This window comes from Balaenoptera physalus (genome assembly GCF_965194825.1).
Source record: "Balaenoptera physalus genome assembly, chromosome: 5".
Classification (NCBI taxonomy): Eukaryota; Metazoa; Chordata; class Mammalia; order Artiodactyla; family Balaenopteridae; genus Balaenoptera; species Balaenoptera physalus.
In genome coordinates this window covers 84462718-84482187 of record NC_138884.1, presented here as the reverse complement: position 1 = coordinate 84482187, position 19470 = coordinate 84462718, and the positions used below count along the sequence as shown (strand labels likewise).

At 42.0% G+C, this 19470-nt stretch overlaps 1 protein-coding gene across 26 annotated transcripts in view; it reads left to right on the top strand.

Moving 5' to 3' along the window:
• Positions 1 to 19470, top strand: part of LIMCH1 (LIM and calponin homology domains 1) — a 347828-nt gene that overhangs the window by 267020 nt on the left and 61338 nt on the right. For 9 of the 26 annotated variants that reach the window (XM_082464141.1, XM_082464142.1, XM_082464140.1 and 6 more), the window contains 7 exons: positions 3994 to 4296; positions 6762 to 7004; positions 7490 to 7852; positions 9495 to 9586; positions 9699 to 9810; positions 10247 to 10507; positions 14991 to 15026. The exons of 4 other annotated variants lie outside the window; for them this stretch is intronic. In XM_082464141.1, coding sequence (XP_082320267.1) covers positions 3994 to 4296; positions 6762 to 7004; positions 7490 to 7852; positions 9495 to 9586; positions 9699 to 9810; positions 10247 to 10507; positions 14991 to 15026 — 1410 coding nt within the window. The remainder of the gene's footprint in view (positions 1 to 3993; positions 4297 to 6761; positions 7005 to 7489; positions 7853 to 9494; positions 9587 to 9698; positions 9811 to 10246; positions 10508 to 14990; positions 15027 to 19470) is intronic. 13 more of the 26 variants (XM_082464137.1, XM_082464133.1, XM_082464134.1 and 10 more) reach the window with 7 other exon arrangements.

Below are 19470 nucleotides of genomic sequence, written 5' to 3'. Positions count from 1 at the left end.
AACAGGCTTTTCTGGAGAGCCCAGTTTCTTTCAATAGAACAAACTGACTGCCAATCTGAGCTGGTTGCTTGTGTGTTGCCAAGTAAAAGGGGGTGAAAGAAAATGCCAGCTCTTCCTTAGATTAAATCATTATCTCATTCACTTTGAAATATATAAGCCTTAGAAACTTTGAGACAAGAGCTTTTACTCCCCCTCACCTGCTTAGGACCCACAAGCTCTCCTACAAAGATAGCCTTACTTGTCGTAGGACAGGGTTGCCAGGTTGAAGGCAAGGCTTGGCATTTCTCATTTCACATTAGACTGTATTCCTTCTTTTTAAAAAAAAAAAATTATTTATTTGTGGCTGCTTCAGGTCTTAGTTGTGGCACACGGGATCTTCCGTTGTGGTGTACGGGCTTCTCCCTAGTTGTGGCACATGGGCTCCAGAGCACGTGGGCTCAGTAGTTGCGGCGCTCAGGCTTAGTTGCCCCGCGGCATATGGGATCTTAGTTCCCCGGCCAGGGATTGAACCCGTGTCCCCTGCAATGGAAGGCGAATTCTTAACCACTGGACCATCAGGCAAGTCCCTGTATTCCTTCTTAGTAAAGCAGTGATCTGGGTCCACCGAGCAACCCCTACTTCCCAAGGCAACTCATCTGTGAATGACTCAGACAAAATAAAAGTGCCAAACCGCCCCATGAATATCAAGCCAGACAGCCAGGGTCTGTCACTTAAATTTACTTACTTTACCTACATTCAGATGACTGGGACTGGAAACCTCAACATTCCTCTCTGCAAAGTGGGCATGATAATACTGATCTTGCAGGGTTGTCATAAAAGTTAGCGTATCTGGCATATACTAGCTCTTCAGAGCTATTATAATTATTGAAAAACAAAGTAGAATATACTGAAGCTTTACAATAGACTGACCTTCAGAAAAGAAGGGCTCATTATAAAAAGTCATTTAAATATTCTGCTAACTAGACACCTGCGAACACAATCCTACATATCTGCCTTATACACATTATTTATTACTTCATAGCCAACAGTGCCGGCCCAAAATTTATGTCATTAAATTTTTGCTCTCTCTGAGTCTGCCTGGAAGCTCTGAATTTACAGGATTCAAGCCATTAGCAGAATGTCATTATGATCGTTTTTCAAGTGGGCAGGGAGTGGCTTTAAGAGGTCAATGATATGGAAAGCTTTCTTCACCCCCTTTTTTTAAGTCCACATATCTACATTGAGATCACTTGAAATGAGTCCTGCTACACTGGGCATTTAGCTTGAAAAGAAACACCCCGGGGAATCTGTAGCCTGGCTGGACTCACGTGATGCCTAATGCACGAGATTCTCGCTTCTCAAATTGGCATCACAGATTGGCATGGCTATTTGCATAAATGCATACGTTTTATTCCATAGTATTCTGCCTGAGTTGGGGAAAATTGAAACCCAGGACCCTGGTCAAAAAAATGGAAGGAGTGTTGCTTTTGGACTTGAAAGCTTCAAGCTCAGGATCTGCTCCTTTACTGGAATTGGAGTCGGATCAGCTGAGATGAGATAATGCGTTTGAAAGGGCGCTGTAAACTGTGAAGTGCTGTGCAAGCACTGTAAGGTATGATTAGTTAGCATCCTACTGTCATTAATCCTGGCTGAACATTGCTGTCTGTAACCAGCAGTGCAAATCACGACTTCATTCTAAGCACAAGTCATACAATCCCTTTATTTAGTAACCAAAACACTTCTCTTTCTCCTACTTCCGTAGTAACGATAATGCCTTATTTTTTGTATGATGTGCTGCTTTCAAAACTGTTCCTGGCCGTGTCCTTTGTTTAATGAATAGTGCAGTGATTAAGAACAGGACCTCTGGAGCCAGACTCCCTGGGTTTGAATTTTAACTTCAGCAGTGGCACTTTGAGCTTGGGCCAATTTCTTCACCTCATCTCAGTTTCCACTCTATAAAATGGGGCTGCTAATCACACTGCCGTTGCAAGGCTAGTATTAAGGTTAAACAAATTAACACTGGAAGGAATTCCGGCACGTGGTGGGCGCTCAATAATAGTTAATCACCTTCTTTGTCATCATCAATGTGCTTTTTAAATAATGCGTTTTCGAAGAGATTCATTCAATGGCCTATCATTTCCCACTGACCATTCTTTATGGCCACAGTCAACCAATACCAGTTGGTTCTTGCCAGACTTGTTGGCTAAGGATGCAGGGAGGAGAGTGAGCACGGTCCAGGAGTGGCCAAGCAGGTGACCAAGAGCCGGAGTGCAACTCAAAGGGCAGATTTTTATATTTTAAGAAATAACTTTATTCAGAGAGCAAAGCACCACCCACCACCTCTAAATTCCACAATTTAAACTTTTACTGAGAATAGTGGTCAGCAGGGAGAAGGAGTTTTCTGGACATGACTAATGATGGTGTGATTTTTCCAAAAGTCAGGAGTGAGGGGCCTGCCGTTATGTTAGGCTGATAGGCCTCCTCTGCAGCAGTACAGGGTAAGCAACAGACAGCAGGCCACCTGGTCAGCCAGAGTAGACAGCGTTTCCTTGCTTGTATGACTCTCAGCCAGGCTAATTCCTCCTGTCTTCATTTCTGAGATGACCATGAAGAATTTACTCTTAATCCTCCTTCAGAAATCGGATACAAAGTAGGTGAACTTTCTTTAGAAGTCAAGATGCTTTATTTACTCACCACCTCTATGAACTGAGAAGATAATAAATGATATTTTTAAAGTTTTAATATTTTATTATGACTTAGAAGCAAGGCTGATCTTATGAGTAGGGGGGAGGAGTTTGTTTGAATATCAGAAAGGCGACATCGACTGTATTCCCACCCTACCCACCCCCAACAAAAACAAAAAAACAAAGCATAAAAAGTCCTAATACTCCACCATTAAACTGCATTTCTCTTTCAATTCTAAAGAATTTAATGTTTGGTGCCTTCAAGATTTCCTTGAGGGGCTTCCCTGGTGGCGCAGTGGTTAAGAATCCGCCTGCCAATGCAGGGGACACGGGTTCGAGCCCTGGTCCAGGAAGATTCCACATGCCGTGGAGCAACTAAGCCCGCGAGCCACAACTACTGAAGCCCGCGAGCCACAACTACTGAAGCCTGCGCGCCTAGAGCCTGTGCTCCGCAACAAGAGAAGCCACCGCAATGAGAAGCCCGCGCACCGTAATGAAGAGTGGCAAGCCCGTGCGCAGCAACTAAGACCCAGCGCAGCCAAAAATAATAAATAAATAAATAAATTTATTTTTAAAAAAAAAAGATTTCCTTGAAAATGAAAATAGCCCTAAGTAAACATTTTGGCAAAATGTCTTAATAGGATTTACTTGACAGCTAGCATATGACAAAGAAGAAGAGCTGGGCAGTGGAGAGTCATGGGGGTAAAAGACCGATGAAAAGGTTGCTGGTGGGAGGGTGCAGGGCATGATAAGCTTTTGTGCCTGAGTCCATCCTATCAATGCTCATAAACTATTCCAGATGTTTCAGGTTAGCTCAGCTCTGCAGAAAGACCGTCCTTACACTTTGCAGTCTGGTACACATCCTAGGTGTGCTGTCACATAGCTGCATTCATTAGCATTCCCCAAGATCAGTTTCTTGGTAGCTCAAATTTTTGCCCTGTCAGTCAAAATAAACTGAGTACCTATTGGGTACATTATTAATGTGCCAGAGAAAAAATAATAACAAAATGCTTCTTACTTTTCCCAATTTCATGAAAAGAATTTGGATTGTCACTTTCAGAGCCATTTAGGATCCTCCCTTTCTGATGCTGATGGGGCCCTGCAAGTTAAATGAGTTTTTAGTATAGCTAGTAGCTGACTAAATTCCAGGTTTTGAGACCCACCCTAACCCTGCTGCAACTCGGGACTAAAGTAGTAAACAGATGTCATCTGGACTAATGGTATTGAGAAGACCTTTCACTAACAAGACAGTTGGCTGCCTGGAGATGGGGATTTAAAAACTGTTTTGGTCTGATCACGTGTGGAGTTCCATTTAATTTTGCTTTGTCAGTCAAAAGCAATTAAGTGATGAGAAAGAAGCTGTTCGAGATATTATCCTTCGCAAAGAAAATCCTTTCCTGATCCACCAACACAGCAGAGATTCAGAATCAGAAGATGAAGTTGCATGTCGACTGCCTGATCTTGAGAAAGATGACTTTGCTGCCAGGAGAGCAAGGATGAACCAGACCAAGCCAATGGTGCCACTGAATCAACTCCTCTATGGGCCTTACCGGAAAAAAGAGGCAGAGAAATCAGATGGCAGCAAGCAACCCTCAAAGGGAATCTCAGAAAAGAAAAGTCTAGAACATAAAAGGTGTGCTCTGTGTGTGTGTGTGTGTGTGTGTGTGTGTGTGTGTGTCTATGAAGGAGAGAGAGAATATAATTCGGCAAAGGTGATTTGTATTAAAGCCCCCCATTCCTCTGTTTCCTGCCCTAATTACATATAATCAGTAATGGTGGTTTATTTTAAAGTGGAACCCCAGATATCCAGTCTCTCCTAAGTTCAGATGGCAGGGAGTAGAATGGTCCTGTCCAAAACAGGGCTGAATTCAACAAATAAATATGGAGCTCAAGTGTGCAGATGTGCTATATGTGGGCACATCACCACATATGGGTGCTGGTGTCAGAGACGGGCATTATTGGCATAAATAGACGTGTGCTATTGCTGATCAGGGAACAGGCCCCTCTCAAGGTTGCTGCAGTCCATCCATAGCAGGCAGAAATCATAGTTATTCCTTAGCTATGAGCCCTTCTATCCTATTAGCGCCTTTGAGATATGGGGGAAAAATGAGGCTTGCTGTTTCTTCCCTCGCACCAACACGATCACCTAGACATCTGATGATGGAGATTTCTCATTAAAAAGTCCTCAAATATATAATATAACACACTTCTATTTGTTCTGTCATAGAAATTATTTTTAAGTGAGTTTCCTTCTCCCAATTTTTCTCCCATCTTCTTAATTAGGGAAAGGAAAGCTTAATGAAATGGAATTTGGCCAGTGATTTTTATCCTAAGAGGGATATGAATTCATTCAAGCCATCAGCCTGCTAAATTTCAGTGTACAGAGTTCATCATTCTTATATTTTTCCTTACATCAAAATCAGAGTTCGCATCTTTATTATTTAATTGCCATATTTTTGCCTATCACTTAAAGAGGTTTGTAATCTGTTGAACTAAGAATATAAATATCTAAACTGTGTTTTACACAATTAAAGTGGTTCTTTGGGCAGAGTCATTGAGATCAGTGAAGCAGTTAGTGTTTTCTGTTGTTTTTTATTTTTTTATTTAGGAAGCACCAGGTACAAAACACATGAAAGATCTCTGGACATGGAACAGGGATTTGAGCATAGAAGACCCGGCACATTTTTTTATAGGACACATTCTAGCTTCAGGAGGCTCTTGGTCTTTGCAGTTGTTGTTGGCATGCCTTGTAACAAACCGTACTCAGAGGGCCTTGTGGGAGGGATCAGTTGTTGCCATTGAAACAAAGACTTCTGGATAACTGAGTAGCATCAAGGCATATTGATGGAGATCAGCAACTTGAGTTAGGAAAAGGAGTAGCTTTTGTACCTCCCTTTTTCCTTTCTCCTGCATGCAATTTTAATTCCTGATATTTCCAGCCCCATTTGTCTGTTGTCACCTGACTCTGTGTTTGGGGACACAGCCCATGGTCTCTCTAGAGAGCTTCAAAGAACTGATGAAAAAAAGAGGGCTCCCTGGTGGCTCTTTGCTATGCCCTCCTTGATCCCCTTCCCCAAACTAAAAGTAAATAGAAAATTCTGTCGCCTTTCTATTTGCATAGGCTCTGTAAATACACCACGTCATCCAGATAACAAAAGAATGCTTCTTGGTTTTCTGGCTTGGAAGATTTATTTTGAAAAAAAATGAATAGCCCTATTTATGTATATTTCTGAAATTTTCTATCTCAAGAAACATATTTAGTTAGAAAGTGACTTTTAATTGATATAATGTTTATGCATATAGATGCCACAGCTTTGGTTTAAATTATGATATTGTCAACATTAGCCATCTAACGTTCACTTCTTAGGAAAACAATTGAAAATATCAGATTTAGCATTAATAAAGGTGAACAGTTATTGACACAAGAAACAAATGGGTATTGCCTCTGTGGATCCAGGTAAAGAGGATACCCTCTCTGTTCTTCAAGTTTACATTAGCCAAACCTAATTAATGCTATCAAGAGGCAGAGACTGAGTTTGAACATTGAAACTTTCTACTCAGCATTGACCTAATCATACTTTCTGGCAGTATGAAGGTTTATGGTTGAGATGTTCAATATGTGAACAATGTTCCAACTATCTCCAAACTAATTCTAGAATTTGGATCATGCAGAGCTCATTACTAACACTTTACTGCTGCAGTAAAAGACGTTCCAAGAAGGCTCAGGGATTCAATCAGAAAACTTGAATTCATTACAGTAACTTGAATAGTGTGGGAATTGGGCATCATTACTGTCAAACTGAAATCTCATTACCATTCTTAATAGTCTTTCAGTGAGCCCTGGCTTCTCTTCCTAAACTAAACTAGAGTCTGTCGTCTGGTGGAAAAACTCTGTCTCTTTCCACTGTCAAAAGGGTAGCATAGACAAAAGTAATCAAGGCTGCAATTGATTCCATATTTTTGAGAAAGGGAGAGGTGCTTCCATCATTCCATTCTGTCTTCAGCCTCTGAATTTCCATGCTTGACATTCTGTTTGTCTGCTCCCCTTCCTGGAACCTGATTTTTCCAATAACGTGGGGGCCTGGATCAAATTGACAGAAACCAAGGCCAAACGGAAGAGGTGAAGTCGAGGGTGACCTGTACTGTGCGGGCTCTGGAGAGTGGACCTGCGGAAGAGGGGCTCAGGCAGGTGCCGGATCTTCATAAGGATGACCTGGCGCAGCGCAGAATTCAGGGCAGGCTTGGCCCTCAGCGCGAGGCTCCGAGCTTTGTCACGGTCGCCAATATAACAGAAGCCGACCGGGAGACGTGGGAGAGGCTGAAAGTGTCAGGAAAGACGAGGTGTGTCATGTTTTCCCCTGGTTTTCTCCTAACAGCGGTATCATTTACCTTTGAAGGAATCACTTATCCTTCTATCATTTTTTATTTTCATGGCCAGAAAAAAATGCCTCAAAACACAGAGCATATTCTGTATGAGTTGAAACTTGTTAATACTAAAAATTACAAGCCACAAGGACAGGAAACATCCTCTTTAATTCAACTGATTTATTGTGAATGCTTATTTTGATAGGCTTATTTACGTGTAAGGAATTTAAACTTGACTTTTAAATAATTTTAATTATTTCATTGTACCCAAGGTTTTCTTATGCCATCATTTATGATGTTAAGAAAGCTACAGAAACTTAAAGTGCTATTTACCTAGGCAAGACAATGATCATTTCTTCATTTGATTGATTAATGGAAAAGCAATTCTGCTTTAGCCATTGAAGTATTTTTCATACATCCAGTATTTTTTCAAAGCTCTTCATTGATTTTACTCACCTTAGAAACCTCTGGAACTTATTTCCGGTTCTGACTAGGGATGGAGATGTGGAGCACACGTGTGCCCCTGAGCCTTCACCAGAAATTAAAGCAGAAACTGCCATCCGTGATGACTTTGCCAGCCGCAAGGCAAGGGCTTATAAGAAAGCTTCCAGCCCTAGGCAAAAGTTCGTGCACTTCGGACCAGTGACAGAGATAGATCAGCAGACATGGAAGCGGCTCAGCATTGGCAGGGCTGGGCCGAAGGAGGATGCAGAGGAAGTCATCAGTCACAGCCGTGAGATTCAGACGTACTCTGTGCCCCCTGCCTTGGCGGCTATGTCCAGTTTACAGGAAGACCACAGGCTTAATCCACAAAATGACTGCAGGTATTTTTTGCCATTACACGTGCAAGGAGATTTGCATGGGAATCCCTGCTGCTTTTAAAGAGTTTGCTGAAGCACATTAAAGAAGCCGCCAGAGATGACGTAGTTTTAACAGCCTCCTTTGCTGGTTAGCAGAGAAGGAATGTCAGTAGATTTCCCCGCGGGGAAACGTGTGTGAAGTTAAATGACAGACATCCATTTTGATTCTGTTGTCACCAGAATCACTGCCTGGGAATGCCAGTAATTTTGGCAACGGATTCATCTTCCCTTGGCTGCATTAAGCAGTATTTTGTTTGTTGGCAATACTGAACAAACTAGATGGAATGTTTTAATGATACCCTTCATGTTTCTCCTGAAGATATATTGATAAAAATCTGGCTTACCTATACCCTCCCTCTTTCTTATCCCACGAGGGAGAAAAAAATTGTTACTAGTATCATTAAGTTCAGATTTTGGACATCTAAGTAGACACACAAAAAAGTAAACATCTCTCCCCCACCAGCTCCCGCCCAGTTTTTAAAATTATATAACAGAACATGAGTGGAAAAAGTCTCTTCTTTTGAGGGTTCCTATGACTCAGGAGTTTCCTTGGATGAATCACCATCCAAATTTGTGAGGCGTCACCTGGGAAAAGACCTTGTAGAGCTGTCACCGGTCCTCATCCTCACTGGAGGCCTTCCAGCTGTGAATTCCCAAGCCCTCTGTTGGGGATTTGGTTCTGCGGGCTGGTCTTTCTTCCATTAAGCAGGTATAGGGCATTTCTAAAGTTCTGGATTCTCCGTGCCGCTAGGTGTGCTTGGGGAAACTTAGACATCAGGGTCCACTCTGCACCCCACTGTCTCCGCAGGGCCCAGCAAACATTTATTTACTAAAAATTTGCTTTGCCATCTCCATGTGAACTGCCTTCCTCCCCCTTTGAGGTCCCAAACCACTACCCGCACGTCCTCTTTTGTCTTTAGCTGAAGATGGTACCTCAGGTGAGGGTTTCAGCCATTTTGGTAAGCTACTCAGCTTTCCTGGGTCTCTTCCAGGTATATATGTTATCAAAATTTGTTTGAGTTTCTGTTAAAAAATAATAATAAAGATTCTGGATTCTCCCAGGAAACTCCACTCCACCTGCATGGTGGGAGCAAAGCAGAGCCCTCCACGGCAGGAGGAAATTCTCGGGACAGTCTCCTGCATGCCTTGTTCGTGATGTCCAAAGCACACAGTGGATGGTCCGTGACACAGAGAGGGGTTTCTTTGGTTCCGGACTGTGGATGACACCCTAGAGGCCGTCAATAGAAATAACCCTGGTGCACCAGAAATGCACTGCTGGGGTCTCAGAGGCTGATGGGGACCGGGGGTGGAAGGGGTGGGACTAAGAAGTTAGTAAGGAATGCATCTTGAGTCCTTGACTACTAAGGGGCCATCACTCAGCCCCCGTGGTGGCAGAGTCAGGCTCGCCTTCTTTGACTTTCTCAGGCCCTTGCCAGGGTTCATATTCCATTATCTCATTCTGAGTATGTCATCCTTACTAACCGGCTTCTGGAATAGCAACCGAACTTTCTCTCTTAAGCTTTCAGTCTCAGTGATTTTCATTGTCTCCTTTCCTAACTCTTTTCCCTCTTCCCCCTTGCTGCCAATGCTACTTGATCATCAACAGAATAGTGACGTCTGGTATAGATGACCGTTGTAAAAGGGTCTGCCGGCTGGCTGTGGTGCCGGAGGTCCAGGAGGAGCATAGCTGCAGTTTAGGTGAGTGCCCGAGGAGGACAGAGAAAGGTGAGGACGTGAAGGCTGACAGGTGGGCCCAAGGCCCCGGGTGGGAATTCTTTCCTAGTAGTAAAGCTGTCCTGTCTGGCTTTAGTTACCTGCAAACAGCTGCCGCAGGATGGCAAAGAAGCGACTGAAGGAGTCGTTCAAAGAGGTTCTGAGACGGTGCCAGAGGCTGAAAGATCCGAGGAGAGCGGCCAGCCACTGTGAGCGCCTCGCCCGCTTTCCAGGGTGCGCTGCCTCTGCTGTTTGTGGCTGCCGGGTCCCCCAAAACAGCTTAAAGCCACAGTATGCGCTTGATGACTGATGTGGCGTGGAGCCCCTTAAAGGAATGCGCCCATCCCAGGGTCAGAGTTCTGCTTTCAGTGCCCTTCCTGGGTAGAGACTTTAGACTTTGCATGTGGTTGGGTGCTGGCCAAATTTCATTCTCAGGAATCATGAACACCAGAAAGGGAAACCCATTCCCGTGTAAGTATCAGCTGCATGATGGAGGTCCAAGGTATTAATCCTCAGTTGCTATGTGTGCTGCTGCCTCTGTGATCACTGGCTTCTTCCGTCTTGAGTTAATGCCAAGCGAGTGATGCTACTGAAAACATCTTTAGCAATAAGTGCCCTTTGACTGGCTGGACTGATGTGCCCTAGTTCATGTCCTCTGACCTCTGAATGGGAGGCTTCAGAGAGAGAAGAGAAGTCAGAGAAGATGACAGCTCCTGCCTGGCGTGGCAGTGAACTGAAAGGCCAAAGAAAATTGTATGATTCACAAAAAGATGACGTGATGGCCAGGAGAACTGGGATGTCTCTTAGACACATTGGATCCAAGCTAAACCGGTTCCGTCCAGTTCCATTTGCAAAGCAACGCATTGTGGAGGAATCTGCCAAGGGTCCACCAATAAAAGATAAGAGGTCAGAAGAGTATCCTAAGCTGTTTTGACGTTGTTTCTCCAGTCTGAGCCTTGATACATGCTTTGAATGTGTCATTAATGCTTTATGGTTTATCAATGCCACTTACCTGCTATTGCTAGCAGAAATGAAATGATTCAATGACTGGCCTAGTCTGCCAAGATTTTTTTTTCTTTTTTTGCATGTGAGCAGGTGTGGAAAGAATAGTTCAGTTGTGAATTGTCCTATTAAACATTCTTTCTGACTCTCATTTTGTGGGCAGCCTAAATGGGAAACTCTTTTATTTCTTCCTAGCTCACATAGGAGCCATTGGGTAAAGGAGTTGAACTTCTTTCTGACCTACTTGATTTCATTCTGATTCCAGGAGGGTCTTCAGGTCCAAAGAAGACATATACCACTTATAAAATTAGTTTAATTTTAACATTAGCAAATAGTGCTTTCTAGAGGTAGGATTTCCATTCCGTGCTCTGACTTGATTTTAAATGAAGGTAGGGAATATATTAAAAAGGTAATCAACAAGGACCTACTATATAGCACAGGGAACTCAATATTCTGTAATAACCTATATGGGAAAAGAATCTGAAAAAGAATGGATATATGTATATGTATAACTGAGTCACTTTGCTGTACACCTGAAACTAACACAGCATTATAAATCAACTATACTCCAATGTAAAATACAAATTTAAAAAAATAAAATGAAAGTAGGGAAATAGTAATCCTGGGGTTCATGGTCAGGTTTCAGGTCCTGTATGTTGAAGCTTCTGTTGCTATTTAGTAAGAGTGATAGACTTTTGTGAAAAGTGTGGTCTGCCTGATCAGTGCAGGGCAGAGGAGTAAGGAGTGTGTAGCGTAATTAAAGCTCCACCGTAAAACAGGAAGTGATGAAGTTCTGCTTCACAGGGGACCCTGATGGTAGTGGGACAGAGGGTAGAGTGGGGAGTAAAGAAAATCTTAAGTAATCCCCAAATTTTAAGATTAATATCCTAGCCATCGTTACCATCTGGATTTAATGCATGTTTTACATTCTTCTGAATCATAATACTACCATAGGAGAGCCTTATTGTAACACTGGTTTCAGGGAGCAGGAGTAATAGCCGTGCTCTACTTTATAACTGTTAGCCTTTCAAAGCGCTTCTGCTTCCTCCAGCGTACCTTCTCCTGGGAATTCACAGGTAGGTTGAACGGCTGTTGGCTCCAATTCACAAATGGGAAGCCTGATGTAGAGAGAAGTAACACCTGGATCACACCTGGATCCCAGCAGGTGAGGGCAGGTTAGTGAGAGAGGGACAGCCTCGCCCACCACGCTCACTCTCTCCCCAGATGCCCTGATGTGGTGCCGGACCCTGCATCCACGGGCTGCCGGAGAGCAGTCAGCATGAAAGGAGAGAAGGAAGTGAGGCCTGTAGGCTGCCTACTAGAACATTCTAGGCGGCCCGTTTACTCACTTCTCACACAGCCTTTGAGACTAAGCAGTTTCTTCTGTATTCTACACTAAGGAGCCGAGGCCCTGGTAATCGGTTCACAGCTGGTGAACACAGCTGGTAATCACAGATCCAAGATCCAAAGCTGGTAATCACAGATCCAAGATCCAAACCCACCTCTGTCTGAAGGGGGAGCCGCCGTTCCACGCCGGCGCATTACCTACCAGGTTACCAGAGGAAACTGTGGCGGTCTCACGACTTCCCTGTCACTTGTATCTGTCCCTCTATCTGTGATTCGGGAAGAGACCTCTTTATATTCACATGGGACTGAATGGCTGGTTTGAGCATAAGGAGATATAGTCAGATTAACTCTGTGACGTAATTGTGTGATTGAGCAAGCACACACCTTGGGAATTCATGTTTCCTTTCAACAAGTATTTACTGAGTAATTACTGTGTGTAAAACACTGTGCTGGGTGCTGGGGGATAATCTTAAATGAGCAGTAAATCCATTTTTCCCTCTCACTTCAAATGAAGCTTATGCTAGTTCACAATATTGCTAATCATTGATCCTGAAGTGCTTTATTAGTGCTGAAAGTTACATAAACACAATCAATAGGTGAACAGAGTATTCTTTTTGTCTTTCTAAACACCGCCACCGTCACAATTAAACTTTATTAATTGCTTTTTTTTTTTTTGTAGGATGCTTATACCAACTGTGATTTGTCTGGCCAATTTTGTACTTGATAGTCTGTTGACTGACCTACTTTGCATTTTTTTTTTAAAAATCTCTTTGTTAGTGATTTTTTTTAAACTCATCTTTACTTTTCTACTTTCCATAGGACAACTGGGAAAATCATTTGAAGCCCGAACTCTAATTATCTTCTCCCTAACAGCAAAGGCAATTCTGATGAAATTTGTGCCCTCTTAAAGCTAATAAATTAGTCTGAGGGGAAATTTCTTAAACCCATATGTATATAGTAAACAGATAAATGAAGGTCATCTTCAGAGACTGCACTATTCTTTTCAATTTCCGGAGCATCCAATAAGTACTTATTGAGGGCCTAGTCTGGTCACTGTTCGGAGAACCCCAAAAGAAAAATCCCTGCCATCATGGAGCTTATGTTGCAGTGTTAATCTATATCTGTTGGCAGAGCTGTCCACGAAATGCTGTTAAGTGTTTTGTGTAGAAGCAATTTAAATTTAAATATATCCTGCATGCAACAACATAGCTGAACCTCATAAACGAAATGTGCTAAGGAAGCCAAACTCAGAAGAGTCCATACTGTATAAGTCCATTTATATAGCACAAAACTCAACACTAATCTGTGGTTTATGAAAATCCATCAAGGTGTGTGTGTGTGTGGTCTGTGCACTTTCTGTATGTATATTTTACTTCAGTAAAACATGAATTAAAATATTCCAGTAGACACAGAAACACATACCAACTGTTAATTGATCATTCCTAGATTAGCCATCCATTAAGAATAACTTCTCTCCTCACTTCCATATATAATTTAGAAAACACTATATTTGAATGTCTATTCCAGTAGGCCTGTTAATTAACTGGGAAACATTTTACCGAGGCTTCAGAATTAACACTGTTAATTCTGGGTAGAACTAACACTGTTAATTCTGGGTAGAATTAACACTGATTATGCACTCTTTCTTGATGTGAAGGAATCCATCTGCCTCCATGCGGTGATGGTTTTAGAAAATTGAGGGTATTAATTTACCTTTAGCACCTTCTGAAACTATTCCCCAGAGAAACAGAAAATGGGTCTTACTTCTGGAAGAGAGACATTCACAAACACTTTCCTCTTCTTGATTTTGGCCATTCCAACAGAAACTTCGGGTTTTTAACTAGTGTGGTTGCCTTCACTGTGCATGAAAATAATTATTAATGAATCAGACTGTTGTAGAATGATGAAGGCATCAGAGACAAGGGTGTATGTGTGTGTACACCCATGTGCTTTGGAGTGTTTTCTCTAAGATCATTGGAAGAGATCTTTAGAAATTACTCTTTTCCCTATGAATTGTTATAAACTGAACACAGGATCAGGTAATTTTTGCTGAAAACCCGCAAATTTAATTTATTGTACTGAAAGCAGGACATTTTTTCTTTACTCAAAAAATTCTTTGTCCGCCATCAGAATGCATGAATGAACAGCCTTTCAGGGCATAGGTAAGAACCTTCTCTTAATATTCTCCTTTGCTGAAATAGTCATTTGTGGGAGCTGCTTTTTTTAAATGTGCTTAAAATATGCCCTCATAGTGTTCTAGTCTCTATTTTCTAATTTGACCTTTTTCTTTGTTTTATCAGATGCATTAAAACTTAAAATGCCTATATCGAAGAAGGTACAACTTTGTAGATCTAAATAATCAGAAGAATATAAAAGATCGTTTTAAAAAAACTTCATTTTTTTTTGAGTTGTGGAATATCATCCACGTCTGGTTTTGATTAAATCTGCCAGTTTTCTAGGAATTGTGGTTTTTGTCAAATGTATGCGGAAGGCACTGATTGGGGTTCTGGTTGGAGTTCTGGTTTGCTTTCAGAAAACTGCAGAAACACTCTTTGATGTTATTTGTGCAAAGGCATTAACACATCAGGGAAAGGGTCAGTAAGTGTGTGCTTCTATGCTGGGTGTCCATTACAGCCCATTACTCTGCACCGAAAGGCAAAGAACAGTTCAACTGTTTGTGAACCATCTTAATACATGTTTGGGTTTTTCTAAGCTGCCTTCTCTAAACATTGTGGGTTGCACCTAAGCCTTCTTGTGTTTATATTGAACAGATTCTTTCTTTGTGGGTAGCATGGGTATTTTTTTCATTGCTCCTCTGGGTTTTACTACAAATTTTGCATTCTTCAGAAATGTCAAGACTTTGCTTTCCTTTTCAGCAGTTAATGAACATTACTAATTGTATAATGACACTTCTCTTCCAGTATGATCAGCAAAAAAGGTTTGGCACACATACAATTCACTTGTAGTTTTTATTTCCAGCTTGGTTACAGCATTAACCTTCTGTCTTACCAATCCTCTAATTTTGTATTTGGTCTTATAGATACGGACTGAGAACTCCTGTGTCTGATGACGCAGAGTAAGTTGTCTTGTATTTGTAGGAATACATTAATTACTAGCCTAAACTGCATGCTTCCAGTACTCACCACTAATCGAAATGCAATTAATATAACGGTGGATTGAAGAGCTAACTGACTCTTCTCTGCAGCCTCAGAGAAGCACTTAAAGTTGGAATGCAGAACATATGTTCTGTGCAGGAGAGATGAATGAAAAAGCCACTGAAGCATGATTCTAATATGCAGCTGCTGCTCAAAAGTTAACATTTACTTTTTATAGACAGGGCATGTGAAAGTTGTTCTTGTTAGCGTTCGGACGTTGGAATCCCTTCTGAACCACAGAATTGTTAAAAGGCTTTTCTGCGCTTTGCATTGAATTCTTGATATGTAAAGGCTTAGCCATGAAGTGGTCATTCTCGTAGCTACATTTTTTTTTAAGCTAAGAAAATAAATCCTAAACCACGAATGATAGATTCAGAAGCCCAAGTTCCTTGGGCTATAATATAGCCCAATTGGAATACTTATAATATAGCCCAATTGGAATAATATAAACTGTGGGATGCTTGAGACCAAAACGTTGGGATTTCGTTCAAGTTCCGTGGCATAGTCAGGGGTCAAGATGTGCAACATGACTTGGGCTGCCTTTCCTTGGTTTCCGCTCCTCTCAGAGATGCATTTCCCATCCCCGGCCTCACATCCAAATTTGAAAAGAATCCACTCTCTCCCGTTTGTGACCACATTAACTCCATTTCAAAAATGGATTTCTCATAGGCAGAGCATTCTGAAACTGATATCCGAGGCAGAAGTTTTCTTTGCAGAATGCTCAGATTTAAGAAACATGGTTAATATCTCATTCCAACAACAGTGGCCCACTAAGCCTGATGTCTGTCCTCTGGGAGAGGGATTTTGTGGCCTCGTGGGAGTCTTGGCCATCATAAGAGTGGACCCTAGTATTCCCTCTGCCTGTCTTCCTGGCCTGATCCATAGTTTCAAGTCACCAAGTGAGGAATCTAAAGAACAGTGTAGAACAGACAAATATCATTTCCACCAGTGACAACGAGATCAGGCCACAATTTACTGTTTTTGAATTGTGCTTTTTCCACGTTTGTGTTCAAGAGGTCAGCTTAGTCTGTACTTGTAGCTCGAAGCAGTCTGACTCATGTGCCAAGGGTATCAGTTTCCGATGTGTGATGCGCAATTGCTTTGTGGCCTGACACATGGAACATTCATGTCTCAAAACCAAATTCAGCCGGAGCTTGACTGACTAAGAGCTAAGTCAAAGCTTAGCTTTGGAGCTAAGTAGTCTATAAAATAGAGCCCTGGTTGTTGCTTTTAAAATCTACAGTGGCAGTACTTAACATTCACTGAAAGGAGGATTATATAAGATTGATAGGCACAACACTTCTTTGATTTGGTTAGCAAAAACATTTTGATAGAATGGATTTACTCTTCATCATTGCAAAGCTGCTGTGCAATTTGCCTAATACAGATCTCTAAAAAACCCTAAAAGCTGAAAGAAAAGAAGCTACATTAAAGAGCTTTTGAATTTTACCTGTACCTGAATATGAAACCTCACCCTCAGGAGAAGTTAATGATTTTTTAAAAGGGGTGGGAGTACGGACTCCTCTAAATTTACCAAAAAAGCAGCCTTATGGGCCAGGGTGAGTACACAGAGTTTCTTTTCCAAGGGTCTTATCTAGGAACATCCAAAGGGCTGAATTTCTTTCTTGGAGTAGACATAATTTATATGAAACCATGTGGGGAACAAAAAGAAAAGTTTGTGTCAGGAGTTTTTTTTTTAAACAGAAATTTATAATATGTTTTGTTCATTCCCCCACTATCTCCCTTTTTCAAAATCTTTAAGGACAACTATTGGCACAGGCTCTATTTGTTCAAAATTGACACATTCTTAAAATACAGCCCAATCAAAAAAAGATGTGCCCTTTAAGGAAAATGCAGGTCAGGGGCAGACCTACCACACAGGCAAACAGAAATTTCCACCTCCTGGCAAGCCACGAATGGCTCCATGGATTTAGTTTCACCTTCTTGCCCTTTACTTCCACATGCCCCCTCTCCCAGCGGTCCCCTCCGAGGAGGCTGGACACTGTGAGAGCCAAAGGCCATTTTGTTCTTAATTCCCTTACCTTAGACTTGGGCCAGAAACAGTTTCCAGGCTCCCCTTGAGGTAATTTAATCCTGGCCCTCAGAAATGCCAACCCATCACCGAGAGAGGCTCCTGGGCCCTGCAGCCAGGGGCCCTTGTCCCAGCAGCCCAAGGGCACAGCCTGTTGTGCTGAGGAGCATAGCCTTGGTGCAAGTCCATTTAACATTCTGGAACCTAGGCTTCTGCAGGGTCCCCCACCCCATCCCTAGACATGCACTTCTTCATTTTGGAGGCTGAGCCCAACCTCTGAATTAGGGAACATTTTCTGAATGGTGACTCAGCTCATTTTCTGTCTACTGTTATCAGTTCTCAGCTTGCTTAGTTCCTTTTTTTGAAATGGTATAAAGATATTGCTCATAGTTTTATTATTTCTTTTTTGGGCCAGTTGGCTGGTGTTTCTTTAAAAAAAAAAAAAAAAACTCTAGGAAAAAATAGTACTTCCTGGTATATGAGAAGGCAGGCAAGTGTTTCTCTTTTTATTTCACTAACCAGCTTTCGGCCACATTCGGGCTGAGGTAGTTAGAACTTCATGGTGGGAGCAGAGATAGGAACCCGGGACAGAAGAAGGCAATTCTAAAGGCCTTGCTCCCATCCTCTCCATGCCAGTCGAGTGAGATAAGCAATTCTCAAATCCTGGAGAAAGCTGCCATTTTCTTCCCGGGGTCCCAGAAGAAGTCCTTGCTCTACGGCCACCCACTGTGGCCTAAACCAAAATTCTGCCCTTTAAAAACTATAGATGGCAAAGCTGAAGGAAGGGACCTCCTTCCTCTCCCACAATCTGCCAACTATTTAGTAGATTACAAGAGAGTCCCAGCTCAGAGGAGTTTATATCTTCTAAGACCTTCACAAAGCCTGTAAATTGCCTTAAAAGATGAACTGACTGAATCAGACATATTTAAAGGTAAGACTTTTTTAAACTCTGAAAGGAAGAATGGGATGAGTTTTGGTCCCTTTCTGGAAAGCTTGTTTAAGGGAATTTTGATCCATGAAGTTTAAAAACCATGGGTTAGACTTTTCTACCGAACTCTGCAAATTCCTAAATCTTCCTTAAACCACATGAATAAGTAGCATAAACTAGGTGAAAAATCGCAGCCCCTCCTCTCTTTTGAGGGCTGCAGTTTATCCTTCAGGAAGGTACAGCTGCCACCGTCAACACTGTCCCCTGAGTCTGTGCACAGCTGCTCACGGAGGTTTGTCAGATCCATGCAAATAGAAGCCTCAGATCAAAGAAAGTCCCTTGGGGCAGATTATTAGAATACTCTCAGGGAAAACAGATTACAAGTGCAGTCTTCAGTTTTGGCTCTCTTAGGTCAGACTCAAATGGTGCAACATCCAGAGGGAGGGGAGAGGCACCCGCACATCCACGCAAGATCATTTGAGTGGACCGAAATGAACGTGGGCAGCCATTGCTTTGGGGGTCATCTTCTCCTTCCAGAGAGCTGCCTGCTAAGGAACCCACTAGCATCCAGTGATGCTGTTGGTGTGCATTGTCTGGCCATGGGGGTGACTATTTTGGACATCACGGATGATGTCTGGAACGCGTTGGCGTCTCAATGCATGGCTTTTCTTTTTCTTTGTGTTAAGCTGGCTTCAAAAATGGACTATCAGTCTTCTGTTCTTAAGCAGCCCTCCACTTGATTTGAGTGCTCTATAATCCATTTGGTTCCCGGAGCTAGTCATTTCTTTGAGAGAGAAAAAGGGAAGATTTTGCTTTGGCTTTTATTTCTATTTTCATCTTGCTGCTTCAGCTTTCGTTGTAGCAAAGGTCTACATAAGCATCGCAGAAAAGGCCCTATGGTCTTGCCCAACATTTAATAAGCTCCTAGAGAATATATCAATTATATGAACAGCCTAAAGGTTTTTAAAAATTGCCTTCCCAATCCTTTTTGCTTTTAAAAGAGTAAATTCAGAGGTGTCCTGACAAAAATAAAGTGAAATCATTGTGAGACTTTTAGGATACAAAGTATATACTGATTTATATATTTTATCCTTTGATCTTACCATAAAATATTTTCTTGATTCCAAGATGCCATCAACGCACTATCAATTTACAGACAGTTTTACAGGACATAGAAACAAACCACATCAAACGTATGTATCATTAATGCATAGCTGTTGGATGCAACCAAAATTCAGAAAATACAACAGGAAAAGGTGGTGCCTTAGACTTGAAGCTGTATGATATATTTTTTTTCTTTTTGAAAATGGAGAAATTGCCTCAGTTAGCAGAGAAAGCATTTAATCCAGCTCTTTACACAAAGAAGCATTTACTGCAATTAAGTTTCACTTCAGGGGACGCCACT